Source organism: Camelus dromedarius, chromosome 17 (assembly GCF_036321535.1).
Source record: "Camelus dromedarius isolate mCamDro1 chromosome 17, mCamDro1.pat, whole genome shotgun sequence".
NCBI lineage: Eukaryota > Metazoa > Chordata > Mammalia > Artiodactyla > Camelidae > Camelus > Camelus dromedarius.
The window spans coordinates 34,882,498-34,909,018 of record NC_087452.1 but is presented as its reverse complement, the minus strand read 5'-3'; the positions used below and the strand labels follow the sequence as shown (position 1 = coordinate 34,909,018).

Sequence of the window (26,521 nt, the reverse complement as noted above, 5' to 3'; positions counted from 1 at the left end):
GTGGCTAAGAAGTATAAGCTGAGACAGGAAGCCCAAAACACGTGTCAGCTAGACGTTCAGGCAAGCACATCAGCTTGGTGTCACCCAGGGTCTGAGTACCACATCAGAACGTAGGGCATAATATGGGGACACCCACCGAATCCACTCTTCCTACAGGTGTGAGGTCATACATCTAAAGATTATTTAACAAGGTAGCCAGCACACAGAATATACCCACTGATGCTGGCTTTGGGGAGAAAAACAAAAACAAAAACAAAACCCACACACCTAAGAAAATATCTTTATGCATGAAGTAGGTTTTACCACTCCCAGTAGGGAATTTGATGTGAAACAATAAAGCATAAGTCCCTGGACTGGAGAATTACTGCATGGAAAGAACGTAGACAAAAACAAAACAGAACAAACCACCGACTACCAGAAACACCACACAAACCCCAATTTCAGTAACAGACAAGAGAAAAAAAGAAGCTAATTCGCAAAATCTGAGAAACTGCCTAAAGAAAATTATATCTCATTCTCCAAGTGTCTTTTAGGACAAGGGTTACTCCATAAAAATAGTACTATGAAGACACTGAAGTATATGTCACAGACAAAATCAGAATGCTGGAGCTCTTCTAACTTAATCTTCTCATTTTACAGAAGAGCAAATGGGACACAGAGGGAAGGAAAGGAAATGGGTTGTCCAAGATCAAGTGGTGAGTTAACGGAAAACCCACATAGAAAATGCTGGTCTCTGACTACTGGTCTTCCCATACCACTGAGGAAAAATTAATCTTAGTCAAGAGATGCTTCTCCATTTTAATGTTTCTTTTGTTTTGCCTGGTGAATAAAAAGTGCTTCAAGCTTTAATTTGCCATTGTAATTTATCTGTGACCAACTCAAACTTCCAAGTTAATACACAGTGTGTGCATGTGTGCACTGGTTGATGTGCGTTTGGAAACCAAAAGTAAGTTTGAAATAAAGGAGAAAAAGAGGCAATGCATTTAGTTTAAGGGTTTACCTTATAAATTAATCATGGTCTTGTTTTAATTATGCAAAGAATGAGGAAGGTGTGAGTGACCTATTTCTCAGCAATGTTCTCTTACTATTTTCCATTCTCAAGAGAACTTAGATTTATGTTACTGTCTTATTACAGGGCTTCAGCACCCTGAGCTTCCTGCCTCACTAAGAAAAGGTGGAATCCCAGAGGCTTTTACAGAGGGGAGGGACCAGAGTGGCTAATAGTTTGGTTACACTCTTGCTTTGCAACGCATACCAAGCCAAGAGGTCATATTCAATAAGAATTAAGGGTTTATTTCTCTGCACATGAGGTGACTGCTACCTGGATGGCAAACAATGAGAAAAACCTAGTATGGAATAATTAGTAAAATCTGAGGATGGCCCTGTTGGTGCCCTAGTCCCATTCAGAATTACAAACATAATCTCCCCTAGGAATCCACATTCACCCACAGGAGACAGCTGCATCAAGGAATTCAACTCTCCCCAGTCCCTGTGACATTTTATCAAGTTGGTGGATGAGGAACTTAAAGTCTTAAAGTCTTAAAAGGTTGAGCATGCTAGGTAAAAAGAAACGTACTTCAGAACCAGAAGACTGAAATTCTAGACTCAGCTGCCTTTAGAACTCCTCACCTCTAGGTTCTGCTCCTACTCATTCAGAACTCACACAAATGTCTCCACCTCTGTCAAGTCTCCTGGACCCCCAACTCCCAAGCTAATCCTTATTGTTTTCACAGAACTATCCTGCTCTACCTCTTCTTAGGATCTGGAAGCTACACCACAATCTTTTCCTCACATGTCTTTCCTAGAAGCTCCTAGAAAGCAGGAATACGACCTGTCTATCTCGCTACACAGATGCCCAGCACAGTGCCTGATCCACATTACGTAGGCTCTCAAAAAAGCTCTGCTCAGAGAAGGATGGATGGATTCCTTTCACAGACTTATGTCATTTGACCTGATCTCTCCCATCATTAAACTCATCTAGATGGGTGCCTTGTGCTTTGAGCTAGTACTCAATCTGTTCAGGGCCTTGGTTCTGATACGTTTCACAACTGGTTTCTCTGTATTCTTTCAGTTACCAAGCAACAAAGCTACTTTCCAGATTGACCAAATGTTCCCTGTTACTATCTCTGGGAAACAATTTCTAATAAATTATCGTTACAAAGAAAGTCAATTAATTCTACTGATTACAATGATGGATGACACTCTTTACCAATAAAAACTAAAGATTATGAAGCTGCAATCTAGTTTCTTAACTGGAAGTAAATAACGATTGTGTTTATATATAAATACATGTATGCAAAAAAAATTCAAAACCATATTCTACTGAATTTTAGAAACATTTCTTAATGCACTTGACTCAAGAAAACAGTGATTCTTCCTGATGAACTTTCAAAAGTTGGGAAGTAAACAGACAGAATGAAGCAAGTGAAGCTAGTCATCTGATTTTGTGACCCCGAGAAAGGTAATTCATACACCAGGACCCGCACAACAGAGGCTACCCCAGCGGCCTGGCCTACAGACCTAAACCTGAGTCAGCCTGCCCTTAGGGGAAAGGCCTCATTGTCAAGGAACCCCAAAACACATCAAACACAATCCTCCATCTCAGCTTTAGCTAGCTCACCTCACCCTAGGAAACAGGTCCTGCCTGCCTTATACAGAACCCCACAGCCTCCTAGTCTATCATGCTGTTGTTTCCCCGCAGTGCTGCTTCAAATGCTCCATAAATCTCGCACTTGCCAAGAACCCGTCGGGAAGAGCGGTCCACTGCTCTCCCCTGTACTCCCCCAATCCATGCATGGTTCTTCCTTGAGTACAGAACATCAAACTCATGACTAAATTGTATTATTTTTGTCATTTGACATGCTAAAGCATGAAAATACTTATTGATGAAAAGAGAATCATTCAAGGAAACAAGTTAATGCCCACCCCCTCCCCAACTACCTCCTGGGTAACGTCTAAGATCCTCTGCACCCTCGACTCCCACGACCCTTCATGAGCTTAACTTTTCTCCCCAGTCTCATCGCAAAATGTTTTTCCCTGCTCTCCAAACTTGATGTATACGCTAGTTGCACCCACATGCTTGCTACTGCTCAAGTACTCCATGCACCTGTGTTTCTCTATACCTCTATGCAATCTATTCCCTAGAATGTTTTACCCTGCTTATTAGCTCTACGAACACTCAGCCTCACTTCCAGATCCACCAAACATCACCTCCTCCATGAAGCTTTCTCTTCCTTTCCAAGGAGGACTTAATTTCTGCTCTGTACTCCTACAGCATAGAGCTCATACTTCTATTATAGAACTTCTCTCACTAGAGTAAAATGACCAGTTTATGTGTTTATCTCCACTCTGGAATCCTTGAGGAGTAAAGGATGTGTCTTCTTAATCTATCCCTAGAATGTGGGAGCACTGTTGCCTGGTATGTTGAATGGATGAATGAACTAAACACTAAAAAGTCCAAATCATGGTGAGTGTCCACTATTTGCAGGGCCAGAGATACCATTTATATGACAATCAAATTTTTGTCTAAACTTATATAAATTACCATCTCTGCTAAGCAGTTTAAAAACCGACAATTTCAATATATTTATAGCTGAGATGACCTACTCATGTCACAGGTAAAAATAAGAACAGAAGTCCCCTTTACTGTCCACTTCCTATTTTAAAGAAGTAAACATAATGGGGAGGGTATAGCTCAGTGGTAGAACGCATGTTTAGCATGTACAAGGTCCCGGGTTCAATTCCAGTACCTCCACTTAAAAAAAAAAAAGAAAGAAAAAGTAAATATATCTGCAACACGAGAAGCCTGAAGCTAAGATGTTTATCATTTGCTTTCCAAATCATCCAGTGCTACTGTCAGCCAGAGGGTAAAAGAGAGGGGCTGAGGGAGTGTGAGGGGAAAAAACTCCTTTTAAAATAGAATAACCAGTATTTACTAGACTCATTTCAAAGAACATTTATATGCTATGGCTCAAATAAGGCAAATAGTAGTCCACTGTTGAGGGTTCATAGAGTTTAAGACAGTTTCAATAAATGGTAGCTGTTTTTAATTATGGATTATACAGAACCTCCCAATAAATGTCATTAATATACAAGTAGTAAGAAGCAGCCAGAGAATAAGAGGTAAATGGGAAGCAACTTCACAAAGGGCACTACACTGAAGAAAAACTATTGCCAAATGGGCACTTCTCCAGTTGGAAGACTGTAGCGAGAGCAGATTACAAATGATTTTTTCTGCTGAGCATATTTTATTTACGTACAAGGGCCTTGAAACTGTTAGGATTTGGGGTTTATAAATGACTTCAAGTTTCACACCAAGAGAACTTCCCACCATAAACTGATATTCCCAGCTGTTCAAAGACAGTTGACAGGCTCAAATGAACTGAAGAAAAGGAAATGAAGCCAGATAACAAGGAGACGAGGCTCCCACTACGGCAAAGAGAAGGGCCATCTGTGGAGAATCGTGGTGGCTGTGCCACTCCCAGAACATGCCAAGTGCACTGTCACTCTCAGCTCTACCTGGCTTCCTTCCAGGGAGCAACTATGGTGGAGCTATCGCACACAGCAGACTGCAGTAGGGACCAGCCTTTCCAACCTGCTCTGCCCTGCACCACACACAGTCCCACAAGAAGCCCTTTTCCAACCAGCTGAGCTCAGATTTCCTGAAGTATCTCAATGTTCCCTCCTTAGAACAACATGCATAATTATGTGAAGAAATCTTCTGCGAAAGTTTCCCTAAACTTTAGGCATGAAAAAAATAACAGGAGAGGAAACATTAAGCTAGAATAGACTTCAGCAGCGTATTCACTCTCCCTGCTTCCAAAGAGGATCAGACTAGCAGAAGACAACTCATTTATAATTCAGAAAATGTCATTAGACATCACATATAGTAAAGCTCTATGCTGGGTGTTAGGGAGAACACATGAATAAATCAGAGTCTCTGCCTGGAGGATAAAATACTGGACAGACCTGAAAGACCTAGATTCTAATCCTAAACTAGCCTCTGATTCAGCTTATGCCCTCATGATGTGTCTCCATTTTCTAACAGAAAAGTGCCTAGATGTTAAAATTTAACTAGTATCATTACTAGTCATTGACCTTTATCTTTTTAAGAACCTAAAACTTCTGGAAGGTTCTTCTGAGGCAAGAATGGAGAAAGCATGGGCCTTAAGAGTCAGAAAGATTTGTTTCAAATTCTACCTCTGCCACTTCACTACCTGTGTGACCTTGGAGAATATGGAGAGCCTCTGTTTTCTCACTTGTAAAATGAAGAGAACCCTTCAAAGTGCTGTGTGTGTGTGTGTGTGTACCTACCTACCTATCTACAGACAACTAGGCACTTAATATTCACTCAATAGGTGGCAACTGCTATTATTTTTATTAACACCACTAATAATGTCTTTATTGTCCACACCCTGAAAGCCATGGGTAACACAGTCTGACCACAGGAGAGTTAACATGAATGATTCGAAGTGAAGAATACAAATAAAATTTAATAAGGCCAGGTCTAGAACCAGCGATGGATGAAACATCAGAGCCTACGTGAACCAAAGGTGGCTGGGCATACGGGGCTACCCTGCCTAGTTCGCTGTCACAAACCCAGATCCGCCCCATTCCACTCAGTCCCCTGACTCAGAGCCTGGGCTTGCCTGAAGCTCTGCACGTGCACATTCACCTGCATTTTGGACACTTTCAAATAAGCCTTATTAGAAATATATAAGATCAGCATGAAGAAAACAGCAAAATACCAGCAAGGGTCTAAGACACAAAAACTTGAACATGTGGTATTACTGAACATGGTATGTTATTACACTGTTGGATAGAAAAACTCAACACAGACAACAACCCTCCCTAGGGTAACCTATACACTTAATGAAATTTCAAGAAAAAGACTGATTGGATTTTTTTGCCCAAAAAACTAAGAGCCAATTGCCAAGTTTATCTGAAATAATAAACCAGCAAGAATAATCATGAAAACTCTGAAAAAGAATAACAAGGTGAGGTGTGGGGCTAGACCTATTAGATATTAAAATATACTCTCAAGCCACACTATGTTACTGAAGCCTGAATGGAAAGACCAATGGATCAGAAAAGAAAGTCCAGAAATAGACCAAACAAATATAGGAATTTAGAGCATGAAAAAGATGGCATTTCAGAGGGAGACAGATTACACAAATATAGTGGGACAATCAAGTAACTGTATCTCACATTTCATAAACAAAACATACACACATACAGAAAGAAACAAGCAAATTCTAGATAGAGCAAAGATTCAAAAGGTAAAAAATTTTAAATATTTTCATAAACTCAGAGTAAGGATGTTTTGTATAAACTTCATACTAAAGGAAGTCATTTAATAAGTAAAACAAAAAAAATTTACATCAAGAAATAATTTTATATCTATTAGATTGGCACATATAACAAAAAAGAAAAGTCACACTGGTGGAGAAAGTACAGAGGAACAGGTACTGGTCCATGCTTAGGGTGGGAGTGCAGCCCTGGTGCATCTCTGTGGCCTTGTGAGGGACAATTTGGCAACATCTATCAAAATTACAAACACATTCTTCAAACCACAGATTCTGCTCCAGAGCTCTTTTTTATTATACAGATACTTGTATGAGTATGTATGCAAGTTTGATATTCTGTGTACTCAAGGATAATTTATGCACCTTGTTTCTAATAGGAAAAAAAGAAAGAAAAAAGGAAAACCCCTAAACATTCATCAATAAAGAAGTGGCATAACACATTAGAGTATCTCCATACAATGAAATACTATACAGCTATTAAAAAGGACGAGGGCCCCTTCCTTTGTACTGATTTGTAAAGATCTCTAAAATAATTAAATTTTACAAATCAAGGTACACATCATTATGCATGATATTTCTCATTTTTATAAAATCAGGAAATACATATGTCATTGATCACTTATGTGTAAACTGTCTGGAAGGACGAGTAAGACAGTGTTAGCATTGGTTGCCTCTGGAGAGGGAAACAAGGATGAGGGTTAACAGAGGAGGGGAGACTTACATTTTACTGCATATCTCTTTGTATCATGTGAATGTATTAACCTATTCCAAAAGTAATTTTAAACAATTTAATTACTAAAAAAGTACAGATTGTCCTTAGGGAAAAAGTGTGATAGAACTTAGAGAAAAAATTTTGTCCAAAACCTATCACTCCTTTCCTCAACCACTCAAGGATCTAAAATTTCTGTAGCATCTGCCTTGCTCCCTCAAGAATCAGAACATTTCTCCAGTAATACTGACCTAAAAGAGATGCCTAAGTTTCAGAAAATTTACATGTTATCATTTGTATCACAGCTGAAACTAAAGAACTGGCCTAGAAGCTAAAACGAATGAACTGGATAGAGGGCTGGACATCTTAATGAAATCTGGAAAGCCCTTTACATATGATCTTTTTTCTGCCTTTGCAATAGGGTAGCTAATAGAAGGAAGATTAAAAACAGAAAAGTTCAGAATGTCTTACTCAAGTAACAACTTCTAGCATTCTCTATTCACACTGCACACACGTTCCTTACTGGGTACAAATTCATGCACAGCACAAGCTATACCCAAAACAAGAAGTCCACAGCATGCAGGACACCATCCCATAATGAAGCCCAAAAGTCTAACTGGCTACGCTATGGCCAACCAGTGCTTTTTCATTTCTGGAGTTAGTAGCTGCATCATGCAAGCTGGGAAACAGTGATAAAGAAATAGCATCATTTGCAGGTGGTGAAAAACCTCAAAGGCTAGGAAACATTTTTTGAAGGTCAGGTTCAAAGAAGCCATGATTAGATAAACACTTTTTTGGGGGTGGTGGGGGAGGGGAGGCTGACATTTATAAATCTTGAAGGAATCATCTCAATCTCATTTCAACTAGACTGATTAGAGCCAAAAGGGCAAAATTATGAGGAATCCTACATCGCAAGTTTTACAGGCTGTTTTATGGACACAGGCTATGCCCAAACTCTAACCCATATGCAACTGTGGGCCAAAGCTGTAAGCAACAAACTGGTAAAGACATAGCTGCACTGCTGAGGGATCATTTCCCAGTACTAGAAACACACGAAGTCTGCCTACCACTCTGGCTGGAGGCTACCATTTCCTCATAAGGGGCCTTCTATTTCCATTTAATCCAAAGGCAACTTGGATACGTGGTCCCACCAACACAAGCTACAAATGTATACATACACTGGAAAAAAAAAATAGCATGCACACGGCTGGACGTGAAATGTCTTCTTTCCTCCTATTAATTCTTATACAAAATAATGATTACATTTTGGCTGTAAACTTTACACATAGGGGGCACACTTAAAAATAATTATTATCGTGGATGGTCATAGGCTTTCTGCTAAACAATTTCTTGTTTGAAATTCACCTTCCCCTGAAAGTCAAGGTTCAGTGCTGGGTAAAAAGGCATGCAACCAAGTCACCAGCCTCCCAAACTGGACACAAGGCATGCCTTGGCTGCAGGAAACACATAATTAGCAGTTACGGTTTTCATGCCAACAAACCAACAAGGATGATTAGAGTTTGGATGGAACCAAAGCACAAGCTCTTTGCCTTTTTGATACTGACCAAAAGCCACAAGCACACACATTTCCGCATGGCAGGTTCATACCACTGGACTTGAGTTGCTTGGATCTCTCTCGCTCTTGGACTGTAGACTTTGGCAAAAGTGGAGTAAGACCTCGAGACTTGGTGGGTCTCATGTAGCCCTTCATCGGTTCTGCCATTCTGCCTTTATCTTCCTTCTTTCCTTCTCCCGGTGCCTTTGGTTCAGATTTTTCTGTCATTTTCTCAGGTGCCTCCAAGATCTTATCTTTAGGTTCTGGCACTTGAGGAGACTTGGAAGCAGTCACTACTAACTTATCTACCACCCTGGAAGGAGTTGCTTCAACTCTGCCACTGAAGACATCGGACTGGAGTTCAGGTGGTGCCAAGGAAACAGATTCCAATTCTGTGATTTCAGAAGCCAGACTGATTTCTTCCAATTTAGCCTTTTCACTTTTTGGAGGCCCATCTACCTCCATAATCAAACTATCTGGGCCCTTGGACACTCTCTCTCTAGCATTTTGGTCCTCACGGAAAGGGGGCTTTTGTGTTTTGTCTCCCAGTAAGTTAGGAATTGGAACTGCAGCAGAACCTTCCTCAGACTCTTTCCTTTTATTTACTGGACATGTTGGGAAATTACTCCTATCTGCACGTGCTTGTGGGACCCTGACTTCACCTGCCAGGCTCTGGTCTCCTACTGGCACTCCAGGAGGAAGGAGCCCCTCTGCCGGCTCTGTGATTTTCTCTGCTGAGTGCTGAGACGCAGCACTGGGCATCACAGACTCAGATTCTCCCCTTACATGTCCTCCATCTACCCCTGCTGCATCTGCCATTGGGTCAGCAAGCTCCCTTTTATTCTTAAGACAGTTACCTCCGTGACTGTTAACTGTTTCTTCAGCTGCTGTAGAAGTTGGGGCAACCCCTCCCGTGCTTGTAGAGGGTGTAACAGCAGAGGGAGCCTTGGGCCTTTCTTCTTCTGTGGCTCCATCTTTGCTGCAATTATCTACCACTACAACTGTGGAAATCTGGGCTGGAGCTGTCTCTTGGCTACTTTCTGCCAAGGTGTCTGGAAGTGAATCACTTTCCTTTACTACTTGAGGAGGAGTGGGAAGTTTTCCACAGGCTGCTGATTCCTGAGCCTCTAGAGGGACTGACTTATTCATCAACCCTGCTGGTGTTCTGGGGCAGGTGAATGTAATATTTCTATTTTCGTCCACATAGCTCATTCCCTCAATTCTGTGGTCCCCTATGGTTTCCATGGGAACAAGTATTTTTGTTGCATCTATCTTATTCTCCAGAACGTGTTCCTCGGGGAAACTATTTTTAACCTGTTTGCTTATTCCATCATTACTCCTCACATTTGGTTTGTCAGCCACTGCAGTGTGTCCCTTTGCTGCAACTATCTTATTCTCCTCAGACAGTACTAAAGGAACAAGTCCTGCTCCCTGGATTTGGTCTTGGCAGCTCAAATCTGTCACCTTGGTAGTTGGTTCAGTAATAGAATCCTTGATTGTATTTGTTTTGTTCCCGCCAAGAGCCCCAAGCTCAAAAGGATCAGCCTTAGCCTTTCCACCCTTTCGGTCAACAACCTCCCCAGCCGGTGCACCTGATGTACCTGAGAACAAAGGGTCAGGACTGATGGGGAGAGGGAGTTCTGCCTGCCTGTTCTGATGGTGAGTGCTAGCGACCCCTCCATCCTTCCCTACAAAAGGTGGGGTGAGGAGTTCTTCCTTCCTCTCCAATCTAGTGGACTGTGTGGAATAATTATTTTTAAACTTTTTATTTCTGCCGTCACTGCTTCGTTTTTTAGGCTTTTCAGAAATCCAGGGAGCTGCCTCATGATCCATCCAAGGACACTTTTCCTGCTCGCTCTGGTTGCCGACACCCCTACCTGTGGCCATGGCTCCCCTTTCTGTCCTAGCAACAGAAGTCTGAACCACGTCTGACCCATGTCCCCAGAGAGTCAACGGCTGCAAAGGGCCTGCCACCCTCAGGTCAGTCATCTCCTTAGGCTCCCCCACCACCACCCCCTCAGTGAGATCAGCCAGGGTCCCTGGTTGCTTTGGGAAATCCGGCCCTAGCTCCTCACTTTTATCCCCAGCCGTCATTCTTTCAGCTTTAGGGGCTGGCTCCTCTGGCACAAGAACAGCCCCACTGTCCTTCTGGCTGTCTGGAAGGAACGGCAGCTCAGACCTCGCTCTCTCCTTTCCAGAACTTGCTCTCACTTTCGCAGAACTTCCCCTTCCCTTCCTGCTTTTAACATCACCTGCCATTCTCTTTAGTGGTTCATTCCCTAGCCCTGGACCCTGAACTAACACCTTGTCCTGCAGCTGCTCGGAAGCAAAGATGCTGTTCTCGTGTCTTTGCTTGGGAATAGCTTCCTTTTTTAGTTCTTTAACCTGTTCACCTCCTTCAGAAAACTCTTTCTGTTTGTCATTGTGCTGTTTAGTCATTTCATTTTCATCATTTACTTCTTTTAGACTGCTTTCTAATGGATTATCTGTAGTCAAAGTGGGTATCAAATTAGGCAGTTCTTTTGCTTCTGTGGATACTCCACCCATAGGCTTTTGGTCCAAGAGAGGAAAACAACCCTCTTTGGGTCTGATCTCCAAAGGAATTTCTACATTGTGTGCAGAAACCTCCGTCAGGGGTCCTTTCAGATTGCGGGGACCTACTGCCTGGCTTTTACCCACAGGAGTCTGGAGGGGCGGTGCAGGCTGTGGTCTGCACTCATCTTGGCTCTGTAGGATTGACTTGTTACCTTTGACCTCTGCTGCCACGCTCAGTCTGGGCTGAGAATTCCCTGCAGTTTTCAGGAGTTCTTGCAAAGGACATGAAGGAGTGCTAATGCTTTCTGAGGACAAGTTCTCAGCTGCCAGTTTTGCTGTTCTGGAGTCAATGTCACATTCCTTTTTCAAGTTTTCTCTGGACACCAGTCCATGTTCTGTGCCCACCATGGTAGGCTGGCTGGGAAGAACACCTGATTTTTGTGGGTCAGTGGCAAAGGGATGACCTTTAGGCACGCCTGCATTATCATCATCCCAAGGACCCCCATCCCGGGGCTGAGAATATCTCTTCTGCTTTGGTTTCTTCTTTTTTTTCTTCATCATCATTGGTGTGCTTTCATATATATCCCAGGCCTCCCTGCCAAAATCCCTCTGGGGTTCAAGGAAGCCACCGTGAATAGGTTTCCTCTGGTTCCCAGGCTCACTACAGGAAGATGAACCAGAAACCCAACCCAACTCAGACAAAGGGCAGAGGCCCAGCCCAGGATCAAGAGTCTTCCGTGGCGAAGAGCCTCCCAGCAGCTCAGGAGGGACCCTGGCAGGCCTGGGCCGAGTGGACCTGCGGTCACTGGGTCTGCACGCTTGTTTGGCTTGTGTGGGAGGGGTACCTGCAATACATGAAGCTGGCTAAAATTCCAAACAGAAAACTCCTTGTTATTGTTTCTTTAAAAAAAAAAATCCATTTAGTGACTCATTTAAGTAGTCTATTTTCACCAACCCACATACTGATTCATTTAGGAAAACATTTTTTCTGAAACATTTCTCCACTCTTAACTGGGACTAGCAAATATTTAACAAAGATCCTCATCTCAGGTAAAGAAGTTTCACTAAACATATTTACAAAATATTTGAAACTTGAGAAAAGAAATTCAAACAGAGATCTTCTAATCTGTATAATAAGCACTTCCTGCCTATAAATCTCATCTGATACTTATTTATATTTGCTTTTATTTTAAATAGCTATGTAATTCCTAAGAGAATAACAAGACGGTAAGCTCTTATCTCTTTTTGGGGACACTGATTAATTAATTGAACTTAATATTATGATTTTACTATTCTAAGAAATTATAATTCTAAGGATCTGTCACCAACATTACACTACTACTTGTTAAACTAACCAGATCCATTTTGGGAAGCAGACCAGAAGGACAAAATTATGCTACTTAAAAAAAGAAAGAAAAAAAAGGAAGAAAGAAAAGAAAAAGAAAAAAACTGAATTAATATTCTGACCAAAGAGAAATTCACATTCCAGAACCAGAGCCTCCTACTTTGAAAGACAAATGTGTTAGATTTCAATGTTCTGTTGCTAAAAGTACTTCCCAAAAGACAAAGATACATACATAATGCCAAGTAGGGTAATGAATTAAAACAAACAATGAATAAAACTCTTGGAGAAGTTTCAGGAAGTCAACTGGTCCAACCTCCTGCCTTTAAGTCAATGCAGTATGGATCTAAGATCCTGGAAAAAGAGTCTCATTCAGAGCAGGTCTAGGACAGTTCTTGTCAAGTCTGACCCAATAAATGACTTCAAAGAATACTAAAATATATAAATGTGACTTTTGTTTTTGTCTTTACCCCTCCAATGTCCTCCAAATCCTACTCTTTATTGATTATCTCAGAACAATGTTTACTTCTTTCAAAGAATTGTTGGGCTTTAACAACTCACAGCATGTATAACATTTATTTTGGCAATTAATCAGCAGCTATTCAATGCCATTTCTTATACTATTTAATTCAATTATTATAGAAATCTTTGGTTTCAGAGTTTATGCCTGGGAATATCTCTCACTATCCAGGCTGTAATATGATAACACAAGGGCTAGGACCCAGGTTAAATATCTGTGCTCATCATGGTATATTTTATACACAATAAGGACTTGATACATCTTTATTGACGTGTTGATTCACTACAACAACATTTTAAAACATCCTGTGTTTATTTAGCTCCTATGTGGTGTTAGACAATATGCAAAGTGCTAGAGATATGAAGTCAAGTGTCTTGGTTCCTGCCCTCAGGTTCACATTCTGATCAAAGTCATAGAAAAGTAAGCAGAGAATCACTAAGTTGTTACTCATATGCCCATGTTTCTGGCTTACCATCAAAAATGTGGAAAGTTCACTGATTAAGTGGACTTTCAAGTTAGAAAATATCAGAGCAGTTTAATGTATATGAAAATTTTCTGGGGAACTCGTTAAAATGCGTATCTTGGTGGAAGGCCTGAGGTGGAGCCCAAGGTCCTGCCTTTCTAATGAGCTCCCAGGCAATGCAGATGTTGTAGGGCCATGGAACTCACTATAAGCAGTAGTTACAGAACATTTGACCAATGCATTCACCTCACAGCTGAATAAACAGATACAGGAGGGTTAAATAACCTGCCTCAGACCACACAGGATAGAAGAGTGAACAGTTGAGCTAGATTAGATTTCCTAGGTTGGTATAGTGATGATTTTTAAATATGTAACAAGCTGACTTTCTGCCTAAACAAGACAAAATCTGTCTAAGGAAGGGGGCCAACTTCACAAACGATCCTGCAGACGACCACCTTATAACCAGGATGAGTGGATTCTACCATCACCCCATCTCTTCCAGGTTAAGTGGCTTCAAAGACTCCACTTGTTTTTGTAACTTACCTGAGGTCTCTGAAGAAAGTTCAGAAGGTGGACTACTCAACAGTTTCTTTTGCTCTAGTTTCTCGAACATAGAATCCTCATCCACTGGCAAGCTGTACTTCTGGCCCATGGCTGTGACTGGTTCTAAAGGTAACAGTAAAAACCATACAGGTTTCAGAGAGGCACTACTTCAGCTATTTCTCCACCTTCTAGAAATTAGAAATGAGAATAGTTTTGGAAGAATGAGGGATGCACCTATGAGCGCTTTTGAGAAATAAGAGTGCTGGTTGGTAGAGGAAGGGAAGAAGGGTTGAGAGGGTTTTGTTTTTAATGACAGAAAAAAAAACCAAACGTTTTGTATGTTGCTGGAAATGATCCAATGGAAAGGGGAAAAATCGGTGAGAAGTAGGAAAAGAGAGAATGGCTAGGGCAGTACGCTTCAGTAGGCCAGACAGACTGGATCTAGTGCAGACAAAACGCTGCCCTTAATGACTAGGAGCAGGGACAGTCTACACTTAGCAACAGGAGAGAGGCAGAGTGGATGGATCCAGATACAAGGAGCTAGCTAGACGAGGAAGAGGAAGTTTGTGAATGTTCTCTTTTATTGCTTTGATTATCTATGAGAAAAACAGGAAGATAAGCAGAGAACAAGGATGGAGGTGCTGGAGGCTGGAGGAAGGTGAAGGTAAGAAAGAATTGTCTAGGAGAGTAGGAATGAGACCTTCAGACTACTAGTGCAACTCTCATTTTACCTGGCATGATGTTTGTCCCTTACCCTCTGGAGACTATACCTTGGTAGACAGAAATACTGCAAGAAAGTTCCAGCCCATACCTGGTGAAATCATGAGAGTAGGTGCAACTGACTGTCCCTCGACCTGGAGAGATTCCAGCTGGGAATCCTCACTTGTTTCTTCCTGTGCCCGTGCAATTTCCATGTCCTTGACTGGAACCGGTGCCACCTCTGCTTCTGAGGATGCTGCAACATCCTTGGTTGGAGCCACATTGTTGGCCAGGGTCACTTCTGTTCCAGGGGGCAGAGCAACATCCTCAGCCAGGGTTACCTCCGTTTCTGGAGGTGAAACCACATCCTTGCCCAGGGCCATTTCTGTTTCTGGGGACAGAGCCACATTCTTGCCTGGGGCCATCTCTGTTTCCAGAGGTGAAACCACGTCCTTGCCCAGGGCCTTTTCTGTTTCTGAGGGCAGAGCCACATTCTTGCCCAGGGCCATCTCTGTTTCTGGAGGTGAAACCATGTCCTTGACTGGGGCCACCTCTGTTTCAGGTGGAGCTACATCCTTGCCCAGGGCCATCTTGATTTCTGGGGGTGGAGTCATGTCCTTGACTGGGGTGACTTCTGTTTCTGGAGTTGGAGTCACATCCTTGACTAGGGCCACTTCTGTTTCTGAGGACAAGGCTACCTCCTTGGCTGAGGCTATTTCTGTGGATGACACAACATCCTTAGCCAGGGCTACCCCTATTTCTGAGAGTGATGCTACATCCTTGGCTGGGGTCATCTCTCTGTCTGTGGGTGGTGCCACGTCATCAGCTGGGGCCAAATCCATTTTTACAAGTGGTGTCCTCTCTGTTTCTTTGAACAGTGTTACGTCCTTGGCTGGGGCTACCTCTGTTTCTGTGGGCAATACAACATCCTTAACCAGGGCTTCCTCCATTCCCATGTCCTTGACTAGGGCTGTATCTGATTTGGTTGGTGGTTCCATGTCTTTAGTCAATGCCACCTCTGTTTCTGAGGCTGGGGCCACGTCCTTGGCTGGGACTATCTCTGATTCTCTAGATGGTGCCATGTCAGAAGCCTTCAGTCCCATTATTACTTCCAGTGCTTTTGTTGGTGTCCTCTCTTCTGCTGATGTCATTTCTATATCAGCTGGCTCTAAGGAAAATAAGTTGAAAGTTTAGGATCCATCACTGTCTGTTCATAGCTCTTCATTCAAAACTCACTTGCTTAAGACACAAGAGTGTGTGGCTTTTGTGATCATAATACTGTAAATCTAACTAAGAAGTTGTCCAGTTAATGTATTTGTGCCTACTCTTTGACCGTCTCAATACTTAGCAGAATAAATTGATGGCAGAACAAACAGTAAAGAAGGAAAGGCATAGGGGAAAGAAAAAAACCCACGAGTCTAAAAAACAAACAACTCAGGTACACAATTAGTGTCAGAAAGGGAATCTGTGGGAGATCAAGAAAACCCCCCAGAGTTCTAAATTTGCACTAATTACAAAGGGATTTTCTTTGCCCATTAACCCCAAGTGTTGTACTTCGACTACAATTTAATTCCTTCAGTTGTGAGATCAGTAATTTAAGTTTAAAAACGTTTGTGATAGTTGGAAATTTTTATCTATACTGCTGTACATAGCTAAAAAATGTCTGATGATTTATACTGATGATTGAACCTGTAGCTATTAAGTGATAAGGAGGGACTCGAATAATTTACCTGCTGTGGGCTGCAGAGGTTGTGTAATGGCATCCAGGGAAATGAGGGACTCCAAGTGTGGAGGATTCGGAGCTTCCACAGACCACCCCTCAGGGGCAACAGCTGCAGGAGCAAACGTGTCGCAGGGAAACAGACCTAATATTAAAACACATTTTTGAAACTCAGTCAACGCTGGGGGAAAAGGACATACAATATTTCAAATCAGCTTTATATATTGCCATAAAGACACAGGCCAAAAGGACCAATGAGAAACAAAGCAAGAAAGTTTCACAGTAAAAAAAACCACTGACATTCTCAGGTCTGGGCTAACTGTCAGGCTGTCAAGCCATTAGTCAACACTGACTGGCCACCTTCTATAGGGTTTTACAAAAATTCAAAATACAAAAGGATGAGCTCTAGCTCTAAGATCACAACTGACAGAACCTAATGTATAGTAAGGGATTGTGAGTCTTCATTTCCTCATCTGTACCATGAGATTACCACCTCTCTTTCCAACATTAGAATACAATTTTGTGAAAATGGTTTGTGTATTACTAAGAACTAGACAAATGTAAAAGTATTATTATTATGCTGTCATCTGCCAGGCATAATATCATATGAGATTTAATATCACATGGTCCTTGCCATCAAGATCATTACAGCCTTGGGGGTGGGAAGGGACAGACTGGGATTTCAAAATGTAGAACATATAAACAAGAGTATACTATATAGCACAGGGAAATATATACATGGTCTTGAGGTAGCTCATAGAGAAAAAAATGGGACAATGAATATATGTACGTTCATGTAAAACTGAAAAATTGTGCTCTACACTGGAATTTGACACAACATTGTAAAATGACTATAATTCAATAAAAAATGTTAAAAAAAGAAAAGAAAAGAAAAAAAAAGATTATTACAACCTAGCTAGAGAAACAAGACAGACATATATCAAATAATGCAAACTGTACAGTATGGACTAAATGCTACAAGAGGTTAAAAACACAAGTTTATACTGTATAGCACAGCAAAACAAACCATATTCAATATCTTGTAGCAACCATTAATGGAAAATATGAAAATGAATATATGTATGTATATGTATGACTGAAACATTATGCTGTACACCAGAAATTGACCAACACTGTAAACTGACTATACTGCAATTAAAAAAAAAAAACTACCAAGAAAAAGAAGTTTAAAAACCACCATGAGGAAAAGAATAGTTACAGAAGGTTCAGAGGAGAAGTGAGAGCAGGAGGAGAGAAGAAAGTAGTCTCTTTCAAGGATGGAGACTACTGAGCAAAGAAAAGTATGAAGATATCAACAGAACAAGAACATTTCTGGGACTATGAGATCAAACAGATCCTGTATACTAGAGACGGAACAGGATTAGAACAAACAATAGAAGAAGGATCTGGAAAGTCAGAGAAAAATAGACTTGAAGAGAGAAAAAATTAGGCTGTCTTATGGTCTTCATCATGAAAATGAGAAAATGAATGCAGAAAAAGGATCACCTTAGGGTGATCAGTACAGTACATATGTTTGGAATTAATTTTAAAAGGGAGTAGGAAGTCTGTTAGGAGACAACGAAAGTGGTCTAGGTATGAAGTGATGGGGGCTTGCACTGGGGTAAAGCAGAGGGAGCATAAAGGAAGAGAAAAAAGATGCTGTAAAGAATGAAATCAATGCAACTAAATGACTGACTAGCTAGTGAGCTGAAAAAACAGGCGTCAAAGCCAAAATTCAAAATATGAGGAGACTAGGTGGATACCATCAAAGTCAACTCACTTAACATCCTTCTCCAAAGAGAATTTTAGTCCAAAGAAAAGCATAAATGAAACATATTAGTAGCCAAGATCTTTACAAATACAAAATCATAAGCATTATTTGAAGTGAGACTTACTGATGATGTGTACTGAAGGAAAGCAGACTACGTCACCCCAAAATACATCTCTTTGACATAAAAATTTCGAGCTGAAGGCAATTAAGCGAACAGCAAACCCAGAAAAACCTCCCCCTCTTTTCTGCCTAAAGGCAGGATATAAATTTCCCTTTATTGGAGGGAGACTCTTATCAGGCCAGAGAGGGCGCCAGAGGAATCTGCAAACAAATCTGACTCCATTAGTTTCCTTCCATACATTTACCTTCCAACAGTATGATTTCTAACTTTAATTAGGAATTTAATTCCATAAAATTGCTTTCCTCTGTCCTGTCATTTTTCTACAAATTTATTAGTCTTTGTTGAGGATATTATATAAACCGAATTTCTAAGCTACCACTTTGACTTACTTTCCTCCCATGTGATGTATGCCACACATGTTAATAAACTATTTGTTTTTTTCCCCTTATTAATCGGTCTTTTTATTAGAGTCTCAACTGAAAACCTAAGAAGGCAGAGGTAAAGTTTTGCCTGCCAGACAGCATCTTGGCCATGTTCATGTTAAAACTTACACAAAACCAGGAATGAGGATACTACTAGTTGATAACTAAGATCTGTTGAATGTTTACTATGTACCAGACACTATGTGCTTTTACATAATTTTATTTAATCATCACCACATCTTTAAGGTAAGAACCAGTGTTGGCCCCATTTGATAGATAAGGAAACCAAAGTTTAGGGAGGACATAACTTGACCAAGGCCATGAGCTAGTAAAATTTAGACAGAGAATCTGGCCTAGGATATAGGATTCAAGATCCCATAAGAGGAGGTGAGCAGACCCCGAGCAGCCCAATTGTGAATTCTCTCCTGTGATTAATCTAGGAAGAGCCTTATCAGAGCCAGAGACCCTAAACATGGTTTTGCCTAGTGGTTAACTTCAAAGGTGATAGGTGAAAGGCAATATTAATTGTTTGGAGTTAAGAAATAAATCCAGCTGGAGAAGTCATACCATAACTGTCTTTCAGGGGATCATTTTGTTCTGTAAATGATGAAGTACTGGTTGTTCCACTGGGGAGAAAGAGCAAATCTTCCAGGCCATCATCATGGTGCATCTTAAAGGGATCTGGAATAAGAAAGGAATTTAACTAGGAAGATTAGCACTCCTTATTATCTTATGATGAATAATGATGAGTTACATGTGTGTTGTCAACAGTAAGTTAAATAAGTTGAGATAACGTGTGGCTGAACATGGTAAGAAACCAAATAGTCACTAATTCATTTGTTACAAGTTAAAAATGAGTAATCTCACATCCTCTAAGATTTGATTATCCAACAAAAACTAAAAGCACAACTAATGCTCAAGTCTATAATGCTTAACCACACGGCTGTTGACTGGAGGCCTCTGTTCCTCCCCCATGTGTGCCTTTCCACAGTAGCTGGGTGAGTAAACCCACTGTGGTCAACATGGTGACTGCAATGTCTTTTGTAACCTAATCCTAGAAATGGCATACCATTATTTCTGTCATCTATTCTATTGGTCACACAGACCAAGCCTGGTATAACGTGGGAGGCAACTACAGAAGGGTGTGAATACCAGGAGGTGGTGATCACTGGAACCATCTTGGAGGTTGGCTACCATGCCTGACTTTCAGGACATTATACTCATCTGGGTTTTCTCCAGCCCAAACTAGCCGTTCCTGTGACATTACCTTTGCTGGTTCCTCTTCTTCCTGCCTTGAATTAGTAATTAAATACTACTCACAAAGAAAAGCCCTGGCCGAGATGGCATTACTGATAAATTCTACCGAACATTTAAAGAAGAATGAAAACCAATACTTCATAAATGCTTCCAAAATAGATTCCATTTATATGAAATGTCCAGAATAGATAAATTTATGGAGACAGAAAGTAGATTAGTGGTTGCTTAGGGGTGAGGCAGATAAGGAGACAGGTGGTGATATACCTAAACAGTACTGGGCTTCTTTTTGAGGTGATACAAATATTCTAAAATAGACTCTGGTGATGGCTATACATACATGTAAATACACTAAAATCCACTAAATTGTACACTTTACACTTGCAATGGGTGAACTGTATGATATATGAATTATATTTCAAAAAAGCTGTTTTTAAAAAATTATGTATGTCTAGGATAGCCAATAATTGGAGAATGGTACAGAGCATCAAGTATTAGATCATTTGGAACCAGTTATGAGCACCTTATAAATTAGATGGCAAAAAAGAAGCCATACACAACTGGAAACAAATACCCTGGGCTCTCAACTTTGTTACCTCTGACATGGAGGTATCAATGCTACTGCTTTGAGGTCCTTCTGCAATCTAGCCATCCCACCACTTCCAGTTATGCTTTTTTTTTTTTGTCTCTATAAATTAGTTTGAATTTTATAGAAATTGTGTATATTAGTTTTCCCTTTTGTCAAATGAGGATAATATATATGTGGCAGAGTTAAATGAATTTCAGTTAATGTACTCAAAACAGGTTCTGAAGGGGAGAGGAGTAGAGGGGTACCTGCCTCAGAAGAAGGGACAAATTAGAGAGAAGGGTCAACTAAATGTTTGGGGGAAATAATTATACCTTGGTTGTGTTTACTGAGTTGAAATGGTTTACTTGAGTAGTGACTGTGGCCTTTTCACGTTTATGTGATAGTTCACATTCAGCATTCATGAGCAAGCCTTCCACTTACCGGTCTGGATAGGATTCACCACTTGCTCGGGTTCAAAGCAAAAGTTTGTATCTTCTGGCCAGTTCTGGTTGTTTTGATAGCCCTGGTAGGCCATTTTCTCTTCAAGGAATTCAGTTGGAGACCCTTCAAATAGAAACAGGAAACAAAAATTATAAGGTACCAGTTTCCCCCTCCACTAGAGTTGAGTTTCTACAAGTATTACAGCTAGTACAATATAACACAATCATACCTGGATAGTGCCTCTGAAGAAAACCTTTTTAAAAAAATTTTTAAGATAGAAGGAAATAATCAAAGAATTGGAAGCATTAAGGTTGCCATAAGATTAAAAATACTGCAGAAGGACTTCTGGTGATGTACACATGAAAAAATTGATGAATCTTATCCACCAAAGTATAAGTATAAAATTGGACAAACTGTCAAAGGTAATCACTTCAATTTTTTGGAACTGGAACTTTTTAAAAAGTCAGATCTAAATAAATGGAGAAATATACCATGTTTATCAATGCAAGACTCAGTATTGTTAAGATGGCTATACTCAAACTGACCAATATATTCAAGGCAATTATAATTTTTTAAAAAAACCAAGCAGAATTTTTGAAAGATATCAACTCATTCCATAATTGATACGGAAGTGCAAAAATAATAGAATAGCTAAAATAATTTTGAAGATAATCAAGTTGGAAGAGTTAGAGTACTTGATTTCAAAAGTTACAATAAATGTACAGAAACCAAGTCATTGTGGTAAGGGCCAAACATTAGATAAATAGAACAGAACAGAATTCAGACAAAACCTACACAGTTGTGGTCAATTGGTTTTTAATAAAGGTGACTTTCAATGGGGGAAAGGATACTTTTTTTAACAAATGGTACAGAAACAACTGGACACTTAACTCACACTATATATAAAAACTAACTCCAAACAGATTAGACCTAAATGTAAGGAGTTAAAACTAAAAAAAAAATAAAAATAAAAAAATAAACAAAAAAAAGTTGTAACAGAAAACAGGAGAAAATTCTCTGTGACCTTGGATTAGACAAAGATTTCTTAGAAATGTCACCAAAACAATCCATAAAAGGAAAAAAATGATAAACTAAACATCATCAAAACGTGTAACTCTTGTTTTCCCATGATACCACTAAGAAAATGAAATGAGAAGCCAGGCTGGGGGGAAATATTTACAAATCATCAATCTAAGAAAGGACCTATACACAGAAGAAACACTGGCACATACAGTGTTTGTTCAAAACAGTGTATAGGCATTTAATGTGGGGAAATAGCTATTTCACTCTTTTTGTTTAGTTTTATTTACACTTGCAATGAACAATGGGTACAGTTTTTGTTTCCTGTTTCCCTGATTTTAGTAATAAAAAGTTGAGACTTGTAATAAGGAAATCTCTTACACAACAATTATAAGACAAACAATTCAATTTTCATCAAAGAAAATATACAAATGGGTAATATACACATGAAAACCTCATCATCATGAATCATTAGGGAAATGCAAATTAAAATCACTATGAGATGCTACTACAGAATCATCAAAATGGCTATAATCAAAAGCCCTGAAAATACCAAGAGTTTGTGAGGATGTAGAGAAACAAAAGCCTCTCTCATTCCTGGAGAGAATGTAAAATGGTACAGCTACTTTGGAAAAATAGTTTGACAGCTTTCTTTGCTTTTTTAAAATAACAGGTTAACTGAAATGTAAATTCAAACAACCTAACCTACCACCTAAAAGAATTAGAAAAGGAAGAACAAACAAAACCTAAAGTCAGCAGAAGGAAATAATAAAGATCAGGGAGGAAATAAATAAAAAGGAGATTAAAAAAAAAGAAAAAAATCAATCAAACCAAGAGCTGGTTTTTTGAGAGTAAACAAAATCGACAAGCCTCTTGCAAAGCTCACCAAGAAGAAGAGAGAACACAAATAAACAAAATAAGAAATGAAAATGCAAAAATTACAACCAACACCACAGAAATGCAAAAAACTATGAGAGAATACTATGAACAACTACATGACAACAAACTGGACAACCTAGAAGAAATGGACAAGTTTCTAGAAAGATACAGTCCACCAAAACTGAATCAAAAAGAAATAGACAATTTGAACAAACCAATCATCAGAAGTGAAATAGAATCAGCATCTAAAAACCTCCCTTCAAACAGAAGTCCAGGACCAGATGGCTTCACTGGGGAATTCTACCAAACACACAAAGAACTCATACCAATGCTTCCCAAACTCTACCAAAACTCATTCTATGAAGCCACCATCAACCTGATACCAAAACCAGACAGGACACTACCGAAAAAGAAAATTGCAGGCCTGTATTATTGATGAACATAAATGCAAAAATTCTCAACAAAATATTAGCCAACAGAATCCAACAACACATAAAAAAGACCATACAATGGTGAAAAGACAGTCTTTAGCGAGTGGTGCTGGAAAGGCTGGACAAGCCCCATGTAAATCAATGAAATTAGAATGTTCCCTTCACACCATACACAAAAATACTCAAAATGGCTTAAAAACTTAAACGTAGGACAAGACACTACAAAACTCCTAGATGAAAACATAGGCAAAACATTTTCTGACATAAATCTTAGCAATGTCCTCCTAGGGCAGTCTACCAAGGCAATAGAAATAAAAGTAAAAATAAACAAATGGAACCTAATTAAACTTACAAGCTTAAAAAAAAAAAAAAAGAAATTCAGCTATTTAAAAAAAAAAACTTACAAGCTTTTGCACAGCAAAGGAAACTATAAACAAAACAAAAAGAAAACCTAGGAATGGGAAAAAAATATTTGCAAACTATGCGACTGACAAAGGTTTAATCTCCAGAATATACAGATAGTTCATACAACTCAAGTACAGGTTTTTGTGTGGACATATGTTTTCAATTCTATTGGGTACACATGCCTAGCAGTTGAATTGCTAGGTGATGGAGCAATTCTATGTTTAACATTCCGAGGATCAGCCAAACTTTTCCAAAATAGTTGTACCATTTTGCAATCTCACCAGCAATGTATGATGGCTTCACCAAAACCTGTTATTATGTGTCTTTTTTAGCCATTCTAGATAAAGGTGTGAAGTGGTATCCCATCATGGTTTTGATTTGCATTTCCCTGAAAACTAATGATGTTATGTATTATTTCATGTGCTTATATAAGATCATTTATATGTTTTCCCTCCAAAGAATGTCTATTCAAATAATTTTCCCATTTTTAAATTGAGCTACTTTTTTTTTTAAATCATTGAAATGTGAGGTTCACTTTCTTGATGAGCACAAAAGTTTTTAATTTTGATGGAGTCTAGTTTATCTACTGTTTTTGGTCACTTGTGCTTTTGATGTCATAACCAAGAAACCACTGGTTTGGTTTCTGTAGGATTAGTGTCTATAATAGCAACTACTCAAGTAAGTGTTGCTACTGGAGTTTAAAGAAAGATCATATAGCATGGCCATGGGATGACATGGAGTACTTCCCATATGAGATTAGAACTTAATTGGACCTGGAAGGATAGTTAGGAGGATGTAATTAAAAAGAGTTGGGAGACTGAGAAAGAGACAAAGTAGAGAAGATATCCAGTAGAGCAAAACAGGAGTTAAGACCATGGGTGTAAGAATGGGAAAGTAAGGAGCACACCAACTTGGCTGGAACACACTTACGGGGGGCAGCAGTTCTTCAGAGAGGGCAGCTAGAGAATAGCTAAGGTGTCAAAGGCCAAATACAGTAGCCTCCAAGATTTGTCTGCATCCCTTCTAAAGGGAACCACCGTGGTCCCTTCCAGGTGGTCCTGGTGTGGCTGTTCATAGTGGTATTTTGCTTTCCTGGCCAAACAAGTACACTTGTAATTCAAGCTGACCTAAAGTCCTCTGGGGAAATCTGATATATAGATATTTTGGATCTTGAGCCATAAGGATATACCTGGACTGCTGGTAGCCATTTTTCCCACCTTGAAAGAACCTGCCTGAGAATGAAGCCAAGGAGGTGAGAAAGAGAGGGAAGAGTAGAAAAGAGGGAGGAAAGGTGGGAGGGTGGAGAGGGGGGAGGAGAGAGAGCAAGAAAGAAAGACTTTTGAGCCAAAGATTAAATGCTTTACATATTAAAAAAAAAATCTACCTGTAAGAAGCCAACAAAGATATATAACTGCATTGCCAAGTTCTTATAATGGTAGATAAATTGAGGAAATACCTAAAAAGTAAGAAATATACATTTTGTGTAGAGCTGCCTGAAGGTTTCTTCATAGGATAGAAAAGAAATCTAAATTAGAAAAAAAATATGATATAAAGAAAGGAAACTGGACTTCAAGAGATCTAGGTTCCAGTCCTGGTTTTGTCACTTAACTTTGGGTGTAAACTTGAGAATTTTAGAGCCACAAACTATTCATCTATAGTAACACACACACACACTAGGGTTGGGCTACATAATTTTTAAAATGCACTTTAATTCTAAATTTTGAGACCTTTCATTTATCTATTCATTGTTATACCCCTCAAAAACCTGGTAAAATACAACTTATATATAAGTACTCAGTAGTTACTGGATAAATGAAAGTATTGGTCATTTGCTTAAGCTAGAAAAATTATAGTGACTCAAAGAACAAACCTTTCTTTTTTGTGTCTTTGGGAAGATTCACAAATGCATATGGAAGAGGAAAGAAGAAAAAATAGTAAAAGATAAATAAATAGTTCTTAAAATTAGCAAAAATATTTTTAAAACAGTAAGATTTTTGTAGGATTAATTTATCTCAGTTCTCAAATAACAAAGACACAAATGTAGTAATACAGCCCATTCTGGATTATTAAAGAGAAATCAACCAGAAAACAGATTTCTCTGATGTTCCAAGGTTGAAGCTGGGACTCCCTCTAACTGATTCAATAGTACTGTGAGCAACAGTCTCAAAACATGATCTTCGCCTATCTTCAAGAATAGTTTTTCTTTTCCCCTTCTTAATTGTTATTAAATATTCTAATAAGTCTGTAGCAGTGTTCAAACAACAACAGGAAGAGAGGGAGGGAGGGATACAGGGAAGGAGGCAGAGTAAACAAGCAAGCAAAGGGTTGGACACCAGCCAAGATTCTTGAGTTCTTGACCCTGCTCTGCTGAAGGCTAACCATGTGAATTTAGGACAGCCTTTTTATCTCTCCTGGTCTCAGTAATGACCTCTAAGCATATCTGTTCAGTTTAGAATTACAATAATAAAAAAAATTTTATCAATAATTTTATATTCCATAGGAAAGTACTAGGACTTCAATCTTTGAATTACTGCCTAGTTAGAGAAGGTGTACCTACCATCTATTATTTCAAAGCTAATGAAGACAATCTATTTAGGGCTTCAATACAACAAATGCCTCTCAGGAAATAATAATGCAAATGTTGGGTGCTAACCTAATACCCCTCCCTCATCCACTGAAATGCACCCATACCGGGCTTATTCCCTAACTCTAACAGGAAAGCCGTATCTGGGGACAGGCTAGTCCCCTCGTGGCCCCTGAAGCTCGTGCTTCTTCATCCTTTTGCCTCTGCTCACGTGATCAGCCTCTGTCTGAACGC

The 26,521-nt window shown here is 39.7% G+C and overlaps 1 protein-coding gene across 24 annotated transcripts in view; it reads right to left on the bottom strand.

Moving 5' to 3' along the window:
* Positions 1-26,521, bottom strand: part of MAP4 (microtubule associated protein 4) — a 149,436-nt gene that overhangs the window by 32,482 nt on the left and 90,433 nt on the right. For 13 of the 24 annotated variants that reach the window (XM_064496581.1, XM_064496580.1, XM_064496582.1 and 10 more), the window contains 6 exons: positions 20,969-21,091; positions 19,273-19,386; positions 16,402-16,536; positions 14,784-15,839; positions 13,973-14,095; positions 8,623-11,949 (listed from right to left, as the gene is read on the bottom strand). In XM_064496581.1, coding sequence (XP_064352651.1) covers positions 8,623-11,949; positions 13,973-14,095; positions 14,784-15,839; positions 16,402-16,536; positions 19,273-19,386; positions 20,969-21,091 — 4,878 coding nt within the window. The remainder of the gene's footprint in view (positions 1-8,622; positions 11,950-13,972; positions 14,096-14,783; positions 15,840-16,401; positions 16,537-19,272; positions 19,387-20,968; positions 21,092-26,521) is intronic. The other 11 variants (XM_010997476.3, XM_010997504.3, XM_064496587.1 and 8 more) reach the window with 1 other exon arrangement.